The sequence below is a fragment of the Annulohypoxylon maeteangense genome, assembly GCF_022496945.1.
Source record: "Annulohypoxylon maeteangense strain CBS 123835 unplaced genomic scaffold GGS22scaffold_13, whole genome shotgun sequence".
NCBI lineage: Eukaryota > Fungi > Ascomycota > Sordariomycetes > Xylariales > Hypoxylaceae > Annulohypoxylon > Annulohypoxylon maeteangense.
Genome location: NW_025953260.1, coordinates 1001397 through 1017942, shown reverse-complemented (window position 1 = coordinate 1017942; position 16546 = coordinate 1001397). Strand labels below are relative to the sequence as shown.

The 16546-nt window shown below is 47.0% G+C and overlaps 5 protein-coding genes and 1 non-coding gene across 6 annotated transcripts; 5 read left to right on the top strand and 1 right to left on the bottom strand.

Moving 5' to 3' along the window:
• Positions 1-418: 418 nt before the first annotated feature.
• On the top strand, positions 419-7206 carry GGS22DRAFT_195469 (uncharacterized protein; the record flags this gene model as incomplete). The annotated part of the gene is made up of 2 exons (XM_047965672.1): positions 419-491; positions 571-7206. 2 exons carry the CDS (start codon positions 419-421, stop codon positions 6975-6977), a joined length of 6480 nt encoding a protein of 2159 aa, XP_047817139.1. The 3' UTR covers positions 6978-7206.
• Positions 7207-7477: 271 nt separating this feature from the next.
• GGS22DRAFT_t99 lies at positions 7478-7579 on the top strand. The gene has a single exon. It is a non-coding gene; the product is annotated as a tRNA-His (tRNA).
• A 155-nt stretch (positions 7580-7734) lies between these two features.
• On the bottom strand, positions 7735-9255 carry GGS22DRAFT_168389 (UBC-like protein). Its single transcript, XM_047962139.1, has 2 exons — positions 8926-9255; positions 7735-8859 (listed from the first exon to the last, which is right to left on the bottom strand). Exons 1-2 carry the CDS (start codon positions 8972-8974, stop codon positions 7985-7987), a joined length of 924 nt encoding a protein of 307 aa, XP_047817138.1. The 5' UTR covers positions 8975-9255; the 3' UTR covers positions 7735-7984.
• Positions 9256-9409: 154 nt separating this feature from the next.
• GGS22DRAFT_168386 (uncharacterized protein) lies at positions 9410-11673 on the top strand. The gene is made up of 3 exons (XM_047962138.1): positions 9410-10339; positions 10403-11010; positions 11065-11673. The coding sequence occupies exons 1-3, from the start codon at positions 10160-10162 to the stop codon at positions 11435-11437; spliced, it is 1161 nt and encodes a 386-aa protein (XP_047817137.1). The 5' UTR covers positions 9410-10159; the 3' UTR covers positions 11438-11673.
• A 339-nt stretch (positions 11674-12012) lies between these two features.
• Positions 12013-13947, top strand: GGS22DRAFT_168383 (glycoside hydrolase family 7 protein). The gene is made up of 3 exons (XM_047962137.1): positions 12013-12056; positions 12145-13049; positions 13155-13947. The coding sequence occupies exons 2-3, from the start codon at positions 12444-12446 to the stop codon at positions 13860-13862; spliced, it is 1314 nt and encodes a 437-aa protein (XP_047817136.1). The 5' UTR covers positions 12013-12056; positions 12145-12443; the 3' UTR covers positions 13863-13947.
• A 460-nt stretch (positions 13948-14407) lies between these two features.
• On the top strand, positions 14408-16148 carry GGS22DRAFT_180835 (palmitoyltransferase PFA3; the record flags this gene model as incomplete). The annotated part of the gene is made up of 2 exons (XM_047963809.1): positions 14408-14558; positions 14680-16148. 2 exons carry the CDS (start codon positions 14408-14410, stop codon positions 16146-16148), a joined length of 1620 nt encoding a protein of 539 aa, XP_047817135.1.
• Between the last annotated feature and the right edge of the window lie 398 nt (positions 16149-16546).

Sequence of the window (16546 nt, the reverse complement as noted above, 5' to 3'; positions counted from 1 at the left end):
AATAATAATACTAAAATACTACTGAAATACTCCACTGCCAGTCTGCCAGTGTAGAGTGGGCACTACATTATATAAGAAGGTTCCATTTAACCGATATTTAGCCAAAAATATATTACAACTGGTTGCAGCCGCCGATTTTTTAGGTTTGCCAGCCAGTAATCCTTCAAGGTTTCAAGGTGCTATGTACTATGTACAAATCTACCCCACAAATTTCCCAACTTCCCCATCTCCCCTCACTGAAAAATCAATCTCACTTCCATTCTCAATTTAGAACCAAACATCTTGCGCATTTGCAAGTTAAACCCCTGTAGCACTTCCGTTCGATCCTTTTAGCGCCTAAATTTTTGTCGCCAATTTCAACCCTTTCTTCATTTCCAATTATTCATTCCAACATCCATCTTGAATATCAGTTTCCAGTATGGAACTGGACGTGGATATTGAAGAATTGATCGATGCACTCTTAATTGAAATCGCCTTCTCTGGCGTTCGAGGTAAGTTTAATTCAATTAATTCGATAATCTTCTAGGTACCAATCGATGTGTAATTATATCTTACTTATTCATTCTCTAGGATGTTCCGTCTCTGCCTTGTTAAAAAAGATAGGATCTTTTTACAACGTTGGTCCAAGTAAGACTGGAAATCCTCCTGGAGAGCGCCGTGGTGAGGGCGATGAGTTGAATGGCGTTGACGGGAACACTACCATCTCCAACCACGAATCTCATATTCAACAAAATCCTAGCAACTATGACATTTCTATTGGTTCGGAGGTTTGGGGTTGGTTGGTAGTAAGGTCAGACGTCTCTGTAGGTTCTAACAGGAGATTCAATCATCTATCACTAGATGAGATCCTAGCTCTTCCAGAAGAGCAAGATCCTGAACCTTCTACAGATGATATCAAATCAACCAGTAATCAAACTTCCACTCCCGTCAAGGATAAACGCCGCGCACCAAAGAACTCGCGAGACGTAGAAGAAACTACTGGGAAGTTTAGACCTCGCCTTTATGTTTCAGAGGAGCGTCAATGGAAGACGCTTGCTGGACATGGACCGGATAGCAAGAGAATTCCATTATTTGAATGGAAGGCTCTTGTTGATATCGCATCTACAAGGGAAAATGGTATCCTTCAAGGAGATTTAGTTAGATTATCCGGCCAGGATAAGCGCTCTCTCCCGACTCGAACCGACTCCCTTGCTAAAAAAGGGTATATCATCAAACAACCTATAATTCTTCGAGGATGTCGCTCCAGCAAGTTATGGCTTGCTAAGTTTTCCGAGAGTGCGAAGATGGGTCGTGATGGCCTTAACTTTAACAAGGTCGATCTATCAAAGGAGGCCTTGACTAAAGACCTTGCTCCGGTCCCGTTTAGTGCTTGTTGGAATGGCGAAAGACTTGATTACATAGCCGTCGCTCAAGCTTTCAATGCTGTCCTCAAGGCATGGGAGATTATGCGGTACTGCGACATGCGAACCAAATTAGACACCCGAGGCGTGCCCCAGATGAGAGCATTAGCAAAGACGTCGCGCTGGTTCACGAACATTGGAGCGGCGACGTTTGTGGCCGCACGCTTCGCTAATGGCCAGAGGCTATTCAAAGACTGTATCAAGTTTATAAGGGAGCCGACAGCCGAGGAATGGAGAGTATTTAGGACTACACCAAGTGCTCATATAAAAGTCCCATCGGCGCGCCTTGGGAAGCGAGGCCAGGCATCCCGAGCTAGATACAGCAAAGGCAAAGGGGCCCAGCCCAGCCCTCATTCACAGGCGAAAATGAAGAAGACCCCTAAAACTGAACGACCGGCGGAACTCATGAGCCACGAGGAGCCAATATCATTATTATGGAATCCATATGAGCCGATGGTTAACACAGCATTCAAAATAATCGAGAGGGCTGGTTCGAACGGATCCTCAAATGCCAAGGTCGGTCGTATTACATTAGGACACACTTATCGCAAATATGTCGCTGCACTCACGGCGGTATTGTCACAATCCAATTCACAACCTAGCCATCTACAACATTTAGATGTCATCTCGCAGCTTACTCGTCTGGGGAAGACGATGACCTACCAATTTTTCTCTAGTAATAACCAGATTGGTGGTCCTTCTTCGGGACTTGAAAAAGATGACGAAGCTCAAAATCAGGAAACTGGGGCATCTAAACAAACTGTTGATGGGAATATCTCGCGGCAGGACTTGGTTGTTCCGCTGAATAAATTCGAGTTTTCAAAGCCTCTGTTCTCTAGGATTGCAAAGACACCCAAATCCTCGTTCTACCACATTAATCGTACCATACGAAAATCGACTCCGAAGTGGGGAGGAAAGCGGAAAAGGCTCCTGACTGAAGAACTTGGTAAGGAAACGAGCACGGATAACCAGAAGCCTCCTAGCAAGATGCCGAGGGTAGAAGAATCCCCTTCAATAATTGAGGGAGATGAGGAAAGGGAAAGGCCTGCACATGATCAGGAAACAGATTTTCGTATAGATGAGTTTGAGGTGGTTCCCATGGGAAGCTTACGAGAGCAATCCCATGACTCGGAATTGCCATCCCCCTCAGTTTCCCTTCCTACTCCACCACGTCGGCCTTCTCGACCGCCTGGTGTTTATCGTGAACCGGACAATATGTTGGATCCTCCTGGGAAGAAGGGGAGACGAAAGAAATCACTCGTCATCGCATTCAGACACGATGCTCTCAAAAACCCATCCTTTTTAAAACGGCACGCAGGCAATGAAGACGATTCTGTACCTCAAACTGGGTTAGCACATCCCGCAGACTCAAGTCAAAGTGCGTCCGCGTCTCTAGCTCAAGGCGATTCTACCATATCAGGAGTACTGCCTGCAGAACCCAAACGGAAGGCAGGACGTGGTGGTAAACCAGAATATCGGTGTGATAAGTGCGGCAACAGTTGGAAAAACTCGAACGGTTTAGAATATCACCTCAACAGATCTCGATCTACTTGCAATCCTACTTTCGTCCCGCCACCTATAGTGCCTCCCAAACCCCCTCGGCAACTCCCAAAGCCTAAGCCGGTACCTCGGGCCGAATCATCAGCTATATCCGACAATCAGAACCAAGCTCGAACTCGAAACTCGCTACAAAGACAGAGTTTAGATCTCAATGTGCCCCAGGATACCCCTGATGTTGGGAACCGTCGCGTCTTGCCTTCCAAACGTACTCGTCCTCATGAATCCCTCACGCTTAACCTATTTACCGAGGATTTATCTGGGATGACGTCTGTTAGAGGATCTGTTACCTTGCAGAACTTGGAGGCGTATGATATTATAGATCATCGAAGACGCCGAGGAAACGGCGGCCAGGTTGCAACGCCCAGTGCATCTGCTATGGCTTCTCAGTTACGCCAAGCAAGTCAAGCGTCGCCGCAGGTGAAGGAAAAAAGGCCCTTTAGGACTAACGAACAAGGCTCCATACTCAGCTCAATTCCGGGAGAACATGTAAATGTTGTCCCTAAGCCAAAACCCGATTCAATAGCCTCTTCACTGAAGCCCACGGTATCTGGAAGCCTAGAAAAGGGTGTTCGATCTTCGACCACCAATCATTCCGTCGCCGCGTGTACCACGGGAGACGGCCAAGGTAGTACGACAATCGTTAATCAATCGAGCCAAGACATACAATATAATCAGAAATATACCCCAAAGAAAACTCCCAAGCGATCTAACCCTACTGTTGGCACACTACGCAGGGAGCGTACCAACCATATTATCCTGCATTTGCTTGATAACAATGATGGCGTATTTCCCGGACAACGCTCTGTATACCAGGCTATGGTGTCTATTTGGGCAAAAAGACATCATGACATAGAACCTCCTGACTGGAAGGTCTGTCAAAACGTGGTCAACAGAATGGAGAAAGCTGGCACATTGATACAGATGCACTTCTGCTTCCTCAATGAAAAAGGGAAGCTTGAAGAATGTGTTGTACTTGGAAAGAGTATTCCTGGAGAGACTGATGCGGTGAAATTAGCCGCTGAGCCCAAAGTAGTTATCATGAAAGAGAAAATGCGAGAGATGTTTCCGGAGCCGTATATCCCAGAAGCATTTTCGTTATCGCAGGAGGAAGGCGAACTATTTGACGCACTCGCATCACGGCATAAAGATAATTCGCAATCAAACGATGTCCAAAACCTGCCCCGAAAGTCAAGCATTACTGAGGACGTCGAAGTCCTACAATACCCGGCACATGTCATGGTTGACGTCGCCGCAAATGCAACTAGCTTGAAGAGGCCAATGAACGACGACGTAATGGCAGACACTTCCCCTACCAAAAGAATCCGCATTGACGCCTCCATTACGTCTAAACCCCCAAGTGCATTCAAAATTCAGAATCGACATGACCGCCGTGACCACCGGGAGTATTGGGAAGCTGGGAAAGTTGCAAAATATATCTGGAACCAGAGCCAGATCGAGAAATGGAGCTACAAAACTGCCTGCCTTCAAGACTTTTCGACCGGAGCATGGTCGGTCTTGCCCCAAGGGGCTCCTTCATTGCAGTTCGACATTAATAAGGCATTATCCTCATCCGATATTTCTCGCGAAAATGGACTCATTTCCAAGTTGCGTGGTCGTAACACGCTGAAGGCTACTGGTAAAGTATCGAGGGCGAAGCCTAAGAAACAATCAGGTTCAGCCACTCAAAATTCTAGATCTCCAGGAGGGGGCGATCAGGAATTCGGTAATGAAGCGATAATTGGTGGTGCATCTGAACATCGTAAACTGGCGGAAGTAGATCGATTTGTGAAGCCGTCAATTTCTACGTCATTTGTACCTGATGACTCGATATCTGACGATGAGGACGAGGATACGATCATGGTGGATGCGCAGCATGACGGCATTGCGGACGAGGATTTGAATGCCATCTCGAATGAAGCTAGTACAAAGTTTGCGAAGCATAAAGCAATCCAGAGCAACGGATCGGGTTATTGGCCTTCGTTATCATCCAGCTTTTTCGAGAAGAACTCAAGCTTCGCGTTGCTTGGGAATATGCCAAGCACTAAGTGGTTCATACGAGAGAACTTACCGCAATGTGCCGGTGATATTATCAAAACTTTCCGGGGGAAGTTTCAGTTCAACTCTTGGGCAGATCCCCTGTACGGAAAATTTTTGCGAGAAGTGAGCATCATCGAGGAATGGGAGAAGTCGCCTGATGGATCTCAAATCCTTTTACACGGATCGATCATACCCGACTTTGATTGTATATTCATATCCCTTTCCCCCGATATATCAAGAGCGAGCATGCAGCCTATTGCTCGCACTCTCGAATGGCCGCGCAAGACTCAGTATACTGCGGAAAATCTTCCAGACGACATCAAAGACTCGCCGCCCGATGATGAAAATGCCGGGGTGTCAATCCCTATCCGTCGCAATAGGGGTAGACCAAGAAAGGATTCAAATGTGTCTCCGTCTAGAGAAAAGGTCAAACCCAGAGTACCCAAAACACCAAGGAAGGTCCAGCCGGAAATAATACCCCGGGTTGAAATACAATACAAGACAAGACAGTTCGGACCAATTCCCGTTTTACACCGAGGACGTGTGAACAGACCAGCACCCAGCGAGGATAAACTTGGTCTTAATGGCGAGACCGACTTGATAGCCGCATTTGTGGTCTTCAAGACTCTTCTGGGAGGCGTGGAGAAGAAGGTAGATATTGGTTTAATCCTGAAGACATTCCCTCAGTACTCTCACTCGTTCCTGAGGAAATTCTGGCCTAGGGTTAGTAAGGAACGCAAGACGTATATCGATGCTTTGACGAAAAAGTTCCAATCATCGTTTATAGAGGCGTATGAAAAAGGAGAAGTCAAGCCTCTTAATTATGACGACCTCGACTCATATGATTGGAGATCGCTAGTTATCTGGGCAACGAAACTCGAGACACACGAGAACGTGAACCTTCCCGAATCCCGCCGAGCCTTAGAAGGAACGTACTGGTTGGAAGACCAAGTTAATGAGATTCGAGATTGGAGGGAGACATGGTTTCAAAGTTTAGCTTCCATATACTCTCGCGTCGAAGCAACCGCTAGCAAGCCTGTTTCCATTCCCCTCGGTCGCAGAGCCACAGCGGAAGAAGAACTCATAAGTCGCGCAAGATCGTGGGTTCGCTCTCTGTGTATTACCCCGATAACACATTCCAAGATGCCAGAAGAAATACGCGCGAAGCTCCTCAAACTGATTGATAGAAACGAGGCTGAAGCAAATAAGCTGCTCAAGAAGGTTGTTGACCAACTCACGTCAGAACGAATAGCGGCAAGAAGCAAGGGCAAGATATTTGGCCAAGCCTTAAGACTACACGGAGTCTTTGCGAAGCAACTTGAGAAGGCTCCTACAGTCGAGAAATTTTACCAGGCTATCAACTTCAAAGCATCCCTTGACCAAGCGTTTCGCAACGGCGAAGAGTATATTGTACCGTATCTTGCCAATGACGGTACGATTTTGGCAATCATTAATCTGCAAGCCCATGGCCGTGTTCGTGTGGAATCCATTGGTGCCCCCAATATCCCTTTTGGATTCGAGCCTGGCAACTACGATGGTAGAACATTCCCGAAGACGTACTATCACTTCAGCGTAAAATTATTGCCTACAGAGACCTATTTGTTTGATGATGATCTCCCTGTCCTCCACCTGGCAATGCGTATGGAGCCGCCTAAGGAAGGGCCTCGAGATGAGATACCCATCTGGGTCGACTTCTTCGGAAACCTTAACAAAGGTCGATGGATTACGTATCTTGGCATGATGGTTTTGGGAATGGCGACCAAAGGCCCCTTAACTCCAGAAACTGCAAGCGTGCTTATGAAGCCGTTTGTCGAACCGTTCGAAGCGAAGCTGATTATGGATTGGTCCGATAGGCTAGGTATCTTGCAGCGCCTCGAGTCGGATAATAGTGCCACGGTGGGCGAGTGGTGGTGGTTGGTGGTTGGGAAGCTAGCGCAAGGATATCGCGAGGAAGTTAATTTTTCAGAGCTTAGGGAGTGAGAAATTGTCACTTGTATTTTTATTGCATGGTACAGCAAGGAGCATAACGAGGCGTTTGGAAGGCTACGATATCCCATGGGCCTTACTTTAAGACTTTACTTGATCTTTTCAAGATACTGTAAGCCATTTTTAATCCAGGTACCTACGTAGGTAGTTATCAGGAACTATTCCACTGGATTGTGCTTCGTACGAAGCTTCTGTTCTACAATAATTAATTTTATTATGCTAATCATGCTAACTTTTGACATTTTTCGCCCTAATAATGATTTTAATGATTTTCTTCATATATTCTGCGTGTTGCCCCATATGCCATTTTGATATTATTACGTACTGCTCATAGTGTATGTACTGTCCGGCGTGCCTACTACTGCGGGTCAGTCCCGTCGCAAAGGTTCTAGGGTCAGAGACCTAGCGCGTAAGCCAGAAACAGATATTCTTTTGATATAATCTTTGATTACAGTGTGAGTTTCCATCATCCGTCCCGTATACTACCATTATAAGGTGCTATCGTCTAGTGGTAGGACAATACGTTGTGGTTTGTAGGCTAGATACAGCCTAAGGCAACATCCGTGTAAACGGCGGTTCGATCCCGTCTGGCGCCATGAGTATTTCATTTTTTCTTCTTCTAGTTACCTGAAGAAAGCTATTTTTGTACCAAAACTTGTTTTAGCTTTCATAAGTCCATATCATGAGTTTCATTATAAGATTGAAGGGAAATTGGTTACTTGGTACCTATCCAAGTAGATAGGACATGAGGGCTTGATTCATCATCTCTCAGCAGATACGTGGAATTCATGTTGTACACAACGACACCTACTGGTCCGGTAATGAGATACTAGTCACAAGAATCTTCACTATTGACATGTTAGTCTGTTGGTGATTTAGAATCTAATTCAGTTCTTGGTATCAATTGTCATGAAACGCGAATAATAACAACATCAGCTACGCCTGTATCCTGCCAGCCAGTAGTAACGCCAAATCCCGGTGCCTGTTCTGAATTGTTGAATTCAACTCATTAAAACTTTGAGAAGCATGGCGATTAACATGATCACCAGCGACACGATAGCGTAATCGATCCAAGGCGGCACTCCCGCGTGTGGGCTCATCTGTGTCGTGATCGGCGTCGATGTGCCCTGGTCTACCAGAGCCGGCAATGGTATTCGACCGGTAGGCGGCGGAACTCCTTGCGTGGGCTGAGCGACAGGTGGTGCCGCTGTCGTAGGCGTAGGTCTCAATACTTCTTGATCAGGTACCGTCTGCACGAATCCCTCCGCCAACTCGGCGCTCTCTGCATCCCCTTTAGCGTCTCCCTCGTTCGCAGCCTTCGCCTTCTCCATCTCGTCCCGGAATCCCATCTTCAGCTCGGCGGGAATCTCGACCTCCTTTCTCTTACCCGCCTCGGCGTTTTCGGTATCGAGTTCTTTACATCGCTGCTCGCACTCGGTGATGATCTCGTTATTCGTTTTAGCACAAGTCGTGCAGCGCCAGGCTCCACTCTCGGAAGCTAGCTTGCGCCGCACAGCGTCGCTGGTGTCGAGGCCGCCGAGCTGGCCGCGCGCGTCGGTCTCCATGAAGGAGCGTAGCGCGACTAGCGCGGTGCGTACCCCCCATGCGGGTTGCCAGGTTTCTTCATGGTGCCCACTGATGCTTAGGCAGATCTCGCGGTTCGCTTCGAAACGTCCGCTTGGGGTTGTAAAGCGGAAGGAGGGTGGGCGCAGGGGGTAGGTAGGAGGGAGAACGATACGGCCATGATATAAACCGTCGGCGAACGAGGAGTTAGGGGGGCCACGGAGAGTGAAATGCCATTCGAAGAGGTCGGATTCGAGGGGGGATGCTGTGTAGTCAGGCGATGGAGAGGTAGAGAGTTCGGCGGCTTCTTTTACTATGGTGCTTGAGTGGTTAGTTTATTGAAAGGTGGGATGAGGCATTTGAAAGGATTAAAGCTAACATATGCGCCTGATGGTGGGAGACTTGGTGTTGAATTTTGGGGTGGCCATGTTGGCTAATGGTTGGTAATTCACGATGTCGAGTGTGGCGTTCTATTGGCGGGGTGGTGATTGATGACGGTAGGTCATGGTGAGGTGAATAGAATAGAATATAATAAAAGGATAGTAAGGGTACGAAGGATTCTAGTATCGGTTCATAGTTCGGCCAGGTAAGACAACGGCGTTAAAATTATGAAATTCCTTGTGTTCTGTGTTCTAGGAGACAAGGCCAGGCTGTCTTGATGTGGTTTAGTATTCTAGAATTGATGCGACACGATAACAAAAGAACAATCTTGGAACCTTGAAGCTTAAATAATAGCCGCATACGTAAGCAGCTCGTGGCAATGACGACAAGTACATCACGTGATTTTTGGGCAAAACTGAAAGTCACGTGTAAATATTCAATTCCCTTACAGACGCCCTTTCCTTCCATCCTACATAGGTACCTGTATACCGTCACCCCCCGTGGACTAGAGAATGTAACCCAGAAGTCCAACCAAAGGGAACACCCCCATTTGTGAATTGACTTGCAATACTCAATCGTAAAGATGATATTCCACAAACCTAAAACCTCTTTCATAAGATCATTTTTCAATGGGGGACTTCGTCCCACGAGACTAATCCTGCTCAAAGATATTTTCTATCATTCAATCTATCAAGGTTTAGTAGTTGCCTTGTAAATATATTTTTATAGATAGGATTTCCCTTAAACATCCTCAACGAATTCTTTCCTTGCTAATGGTCCAATGACAGGTGCAGCTTGCTACTAGCTTAAATCCCCTCATACATGCTTACCTAATATAACAGTACTAATAGTACATTCAAGGTAATCGCACCTACCTTCAGACATTGAAGAGGTGGTGAAATAGCAGTTTGAATCGGAAGGCACGCTAAATATAGTGACTACATGAAGGGAAAGTTTGCTGTTTTGATGAATGGTATGAGAAGGTGCCATAGACCCCTCTGCTTCCCCTTTTCTCTAGCATAAATTTTCTTTGTAAATTACCTGGGAAAACTTATTTCTCTAAAACTTCCACAACCTAGGTATCATAGATCTTATAAATGTCCCTCTATCTCTTCAATATCTAGAGTCTCACTCACACACGTCTACTCTATCAAGTCAGATCTTCAGCTAGTCATTTGTCCTCCTTCTTCAATAGTACTTCATCCAGCCAAATATCCTAATACTGAGGAACAATGTCAGGTCAACCCAACTCTTCCTACACTCCTCCTATGCCACGGTGCCCAAAATGTAGGGCTACCTTCCTTGATGGCGAGTTTCTCCGTTCTCATCAGCACCAAGCAGGCCACTTAATGTGTGGCTCATGCGAGGCGTCGTTCCACACAATCGACGCCTTGTTCACCCATCGTAAGAATGTTAGTATTCATCTTTATATATCACTATCTTATAGTGCCCCAACTTACTTTGAATTTGGATAGGATCACAAGGCCGCCCAAGACCTGACATGTCCTGGCTGTACTAAGAAATTCACGAATACCAGCAGATGGATATATCACATCGAGTCAGGTCAATGTTGTTCAATTTTTCCCTCTGATATATCTCAAGGGATTGCCACGGTCATGGAAGCTATCACAAAGAATTTGATAAAGAATCAGCTCCAGGGCGAAGGGAATGTCGACTTTTCCGGCCCTTCTCATATCACCGATGCTTGGGGTGATGGATGGACGAATGCCCAGAATTTAGATGCCCAGAAGCACCCAAAAGACTTCCCCAAGGTTGGGAAGGAGGATTTCTATCAGGAAGGTTCAAAAAATATCGACCTGGCCGCCAGTGCAGGTGCCAACAATCTTGAGCAGAAGACGGGAAACGTCTGGGCTCAGAAGAAGAATCTTTTCCCAGAGAAAAAAATGGGTTCAATTGCAACACCAACACCTCAGTCATCTTCTTTTGAGAATCCGGAAGAACCTGCTCTCTTAGGTCAACCCACTGGAAAGCACATCATCGACCCAACCCACGAATACTTTAATGTGGCAGTGTTCTGGAACCCCATCTTAGAGACATACATTTGTCCTCACAGGAATTGCAAGTGAGTTTCAACCTATCGACTCATGTTCATGTATCATGTCTCACATTTCCATAGTTCAAAGTTCGACAATTCGAATAAATTAGTAAGACATCTAAAGTCCTCTACACATTCTGGTGTTCGGTTCAATTGCCCCGGCTGTAGAGCCATGTACACGTCCGCTTCTTCATGGGTCCAGCACGTTGAAACTGTTAGCTTATCGAAATGCCGCATTAGAGAGTCGCGTGAAATCTATGGATACGCATTGAAGGAAATTACTCATGGCGCTCTAGACGTTGATACTATTGTCGAGCTTCCCAATGCTACGGCCAAGGTGAAGGTCGTGGAAGACTGGGCTAAGGCAAAAAAGCCTGTCAAGAATGATTTCGTGCCAGGAACCAACGAATATGCTAACGCCAAACAAGCCGAGGCATTGAAGAGACGCGCTTAATGGAATCTGGGGCGGAATCAAGGACCTGAGCGAGTTATGAACTATTATGCTACTTTTGAGGAAGTGGTTTTTTCCCCCGATCTGACATCCATGGATAATCGCTGGTATTTGCGCTTAGTGCTTCTATCATGCGCTCGCAATTTCTTCATTTCTCTAGAAATCATGCGTATTTAGAGTAGTGACGCAATATTTATTCTAGCTTGAGATAGATTGCTAATAAATCGATATATTTCCCCAATTCTTGAAGTTAAGGTTAAATACCTCCAGGGCTATCCTTATGATGTGTAACTAGGTACATGAGGTGGTTATTTAGCCAATGAAGCCATGTAGGTAGGTACCAAGGAGCTACCTATCTAGAGTATATTCCAAGCCATTTTATCCGCGAACGGATTATAATTGGATTGCCTGCGTACATATCTACGCAATTCAGCCGCCAGGTTTCAAAGGATGGAGGTTATTGCTAAAGTACCTAGGTAGGTAGCTTTCCCACCTTCACGGTATATCCATGATTTGAACAAGCTCTCTGCACTGCATAATATGTACATATATAGATGGATATTCACGTTGTAGTTTCTCACCACTCTAGAATGCTCGATAGTTACCCACAATACTTTTAAGAGTAAGTACTGATCTGAATCTTTGCTCTCAGCACTAAGCTGTCTCTCAGAAACCTTTTTGATGTCGGGCTTTATTAATGTAGTAGCTAGGCTCTCCGCCATCCCCATTTTTATGCAAGGCAATCTACTGTAACGACAGACATTGGTGTGGAATCGAACCCTGCATATTCATATATTGCCTAGTCGGCTGGTGATCGTCGTCGCTGAGAAGGGACCCGGCAGATGTACCGCCTTGGGCGAGCGGTTCTGTTATTATCAGATGCATTCCATGATAATGGATAATGGCTGGACCTGGCATGGATCGATGGTCTTATATAACATCCTTATTTGGACACTCCCTCGTATCTATCTAGAACTTAACATTTTTCTCGGTACCCTCTGCGACGATCATGCACCTATGCGTAGTAGTAACGGCGTGGCTTCTCGCGAAACGGACGGCAGCGCAGGGTGTAGGGAAAGCAGAGACGCATCCTAAGCTTACAACAGAGAGGTGTACGATTAAAGATGGCTGTATCACACAGAATACCTCCGTCGTACTCGATGCCAGTTTCCACGGACTTAGACAGGTGAATGGCACAGGTAGCTGTGGGGGATACCGTGGTGGGTTGAGCAAAGAACTGTGTCCGAACCACGAGGCATGCGCGAAAAATTGTGTTTTCGACGGCGCGGACTACGAGGGCAGCGGGGTGGTGGCGAACGGCAGTGCTCTAACGTTGAATATGTACACACAACATGACGGCAACGTGACTTCGGTGAGCCCGCGCGTATACTTGTTGGACGAGAGCGAAGAAAACTACGAGATATTGTTTTTGAAACATGGAGAAATCAGCTTCGATGTAGACGTGTCGAAGCTGGTCTGTGGCATGAACGGCGCGTTATACCTGACCGAGATGAACAAGACGGGAGCCCGCAGCGCTCTCAATCCGGCGGGAGCAAGGTATGGGACAGGATACTGCGACGCACAGTGCTCCACGTTGCCGTTTATCAATGGGGTGGTAAGTTTTCTGTAATGAAAATTACGGATTTACTTACATTTCTGCCCATCTGTTTACCTGCCTAGACGTATTAGTAAAACTGACCAAAGACTTCACAATCTACAGGCGAATATCGACTCTAGAGGATCATGCTGCAACGAGATGGACATCTGGGAGGCCAACTCGCTAGCATCGGCATTCACTGCACATCCTTGCAGCAACGCGGGAGTATTCGAGTGTAAAGGAGCTCAGTGTGGTAGCCTCGGCGTCTGCGAGAAGTCCGGGTGTGAGTACAACACATGGAAGCTGGGAAACACGTCGTACTACGGACCCAACCTAGCAGCGCCCGCATCGGGCAACACGACCAAGTTCACGGTAGATACGACGCGCCCGTTCACGGTAACCACGCAATTTCTAACCTCGGACAACCCGTCGCCGATTAGCAACGGCGCGCTGAACGAGGTACGGCGGCTGTACGTGCAAGACGGGGTCGTGATCGACAACGCGTACGTCACGGACCCGATGATGCCGCCGGGAGACTCCTTGCGCATGTCGCACTGTCAGGCTAGCGGGGCGCTGTTCGAGGATCTGGGCGGCCTGACTACGACGGGACATGCGCTGGATAGGGGAATGGTGCTTGCGTTTAGCATCTGGAACGACGGCAAGCAGTTTATGAACTGGTTGGACGCGGGAAAGGCCGGACCGTGTACGTTGCAGGAGGGAGATCCCGAGGTTATTAGACGGCAGAGCCCTGGGACGAGTGTGACGTTTAAGAATATTAGGTGGGGGGAGCTTGGGAGTACATATGGGAATGGGACGATGGCTGGTGTATGAATGAAGATTGAAACTTGAAAGGGAATGTTTATGAAGAAGGTATTATTTTAAAGCTTTGCATATTATTACTCATATTTTATTCATCCTTTCATTATATAATCAATTATGATGACATAAATTGTGAAACCTCGCTGTCCACTTGAGAAAATGCAAATTATGTAATCATAGAGATTTACGTAAACATTCATAATTACATAATCACGGTCTATTGATATAGCACAGCCACACAGCCAAGGATCTAAGCCATGCTCACATCCGTGGACTTATCCTTGTCTTTTGTCACGTCAGCTTCTGTTCGGAAAGGTTGGAACCTGTTCAGTCAGGGGATTTGCCCAACTAGTAGGATCCAACTGTCGTTAACAATAATTTGTTTCACGATGTGATGCTTGCTTTTTACTTGACAGAAATTTGTCAAATTTCCTTTCGCTATTTTAATATTTCCGCCCAAGTCAAGGTTTGCGCATGTATTCGTCTGAATCATCGTTTCCACCTCCGTCTTCTACCTAATGGATAGAACCTCATCGCCCTCGCTACGATCACCGAATATGGCTCGTAGATGGGCTAGGAGGTTAGAGCGCTATTGCTGCAACTGCCTTACATATTTCCCTTTAGCATTCGTCTACAGCCTTTCCACGTGGGCAGTATGGGTTGTCGTTAGTATAGGGTCAAGCGCAACACAGAAGCCGGGCTGGATAGGTTCGTGTCCTGCGTCTATTTCTAGGAGATTATGCGACAACTACAATGGTCTTCCATTGTCAAAAGCGAAATAATGAAAGCTTGTGGAAAGATTAGAGCTGACGCATACGTGTACTCATAGGAACGAAATCATCCATCGGCGGCGTCTTTCTTTACCTCATGCTCAACTGGTGTTATACAACCGCCGTCTTTACGAATCCCGGTAGTACAACTAATTCTACCGGCTACTCAACCCTGCCTACCAATAACCCTCCACAAGCTACCTCCTTCACCGTCAAGTCCAATGGCGAAATGCGCTTCTGCAAGAAATGTCAGGCCCGGAAGCCCGACCGCGCGCATCACTGCTCAACCTGCCGGCGCTGCGTGCTTAAGATGGACCACCACTGTCCCTGGCTAGCTACCTGTATCGGACTGCGCAACCATAAGGCTTTTCTGTTGTTCCTCATCTACAACACCCTCTTCTGCTTCTACTGCTTTGCCGTCTCCGGGTCATGGGTCTACGATGAGATGCTAACACAGACTCAATATAACAATACCTTGATGCCGGTTAATTTTATCATGCTCGCCGTCGTTTCCGGAATCATCGGCTTGGTTGTTGGCGCTTTCACCAGTTGGCACATACTTCTCGCAAGTCGGAATCAAACAACGATCGAATGCCTTGAGAAGACCCGCTACCTCAGTCCCCTACGAAAGACGCTGCAAAATCGATTTATCGCACAGCACAACGGCGAGGGTATCCAGCTACCGAGATATGGCCAGCAACTGCTGGATATCCACGCCAATGCACTCCCAGGTGTCACAAGACCCGAGGAAGGCGAGGTAAGGACAAGCATGGATGGAAGTGACGTACCTCAGCAGCTGTCATACGAGGATATGGAGCGCGTTCGAGCCCAGAAGCGATACGAGGAGTATATGGACGAGCAAGATTCGGAGAAGTTGCCCAACGCTTTCGATCTCGGCGCCAAGAGAAACTTGCTGCACCTATTCGGCCCCACACCGGGACTTTGGTTCTTCCCTATTGTCAACACTACCGGCGATGGATGGAGCTGGGAAGCTAGTCCGAAGTGGATCGCCGCGCGGGATCGGATCGCGATGGAGAGAGACGATCAAAGACGAAGGGAACGCGCCGCCGGATGGGGTGATCCGGATCCTTCATTTGTCCCTATCACTACTACCGTTGCACGACCGAATGGAGCTGGTCCAGTGAGGAATTATGTTGGGGCACCAAACCCAAAGCTACAGCTTTCCGGTAATGGTGGCCGACGTACGCCATCAAAAGCAGACCGCATTTTGGGTCGGGACCCGAATCTATACGTTGATCAACCGGCTGGATCCATGTCGATGCGGACTTTGAATAAGCAGGGTATGGATATCGAAAATGAGTTTGACGATAGTAGCGAGGAAGAAGAGGAAGATCAAGAAGACCCGGAAACTAAGGCGTTGAATCTGGTTACAAACGGCGGATGGGCAAAAAGTGGTGCTAGCGGATTACTAAAGCCGTCACCGAAGAATAGTAATACCAGACGATTCACACCACCGAAGAGTTTTGCAAAACAACAAGCTCACGACGAGAACGACGAGGTGGACTGAGCGAACCGAAGGGGCGCTGGACCGACCTATTAAAAACGTAGTGTGGGTAGGGATACGAGAGGGCGAGGGAATGAATAAGGAACGGAATGGGTAACTGATAGCTTCGACTTGATACTATAGGTTAAGTTGTGGTTGGTGTTTTACTAAGGGATATATCACTGCATGGCATGGCTCAGGCGTTTGAGCTGTTATAGGGTGTACTACATATGATTGTTTCGGTCTACTTTACGGGGATTGCTATCACCGGTGGTATTTGGCTTGGTGTTGTCGCTTCTTATTTTTCAGGGCAGAAAATGAATTTGTATAATGGAGTCAACCTCTCCTGGCGATTAGGAAACGAGGAAGTAAAGGAGTAAATGAATTACGGTGATTCTTTCGTATATTGGCCTCTTGCTTTC

Coding starts and splice junctions, on each gene's coding strand:
- GGS22DRAFT_168383 (XM_047962137.1), top strand. CDS start 12,444: ATGCACCTATGCGTAGTAGTAACGGCGTGGCTTCTCGCGAAACGGACG. Junction 13,050..13,154: donor TGCCGTTTATCAATGGGGTG/GTAAGTTTTCTG, acceptor CACAATCTACAG/GCGAATATCGACTCTAGAGG.
- GGS22DRAFT_168386 (XM_047962138.1), top strand. CDS start 10,160: ATGTCAGGTCAACCCAACTCTTCCTACACTCCTCCTATGCCACGGTGC. Junction 10,340..10,402: donor TGTTCACCCATCGTAAGAAT/GTTAGTATTCAT, acceptor GAATTTGGATAG/GATCACAAGGCCGCCCAAGA. Junction 11,011..11,064: donor TGTCCTCACAGGAATTGCAA/GTGAGTTTCAAC, acceptor ACATTTCCATAG/TTCAAAGTTCGACAATTCGA.
- GGS22DRAFT_168389 (XM_047962139.1), bottom strand. CDS start 8,974: ATGGCCACCCCAAAATTCAACACCAAGTCTCCCACCATCAGGCGCATA. Junction 8,860..8,925: donor TCCCACCATCAGGCGCATAT/GTTAGCTTTAAT, acceptor CAAGCACCATAG/TAAAAGAAGCCGCCGAACTC.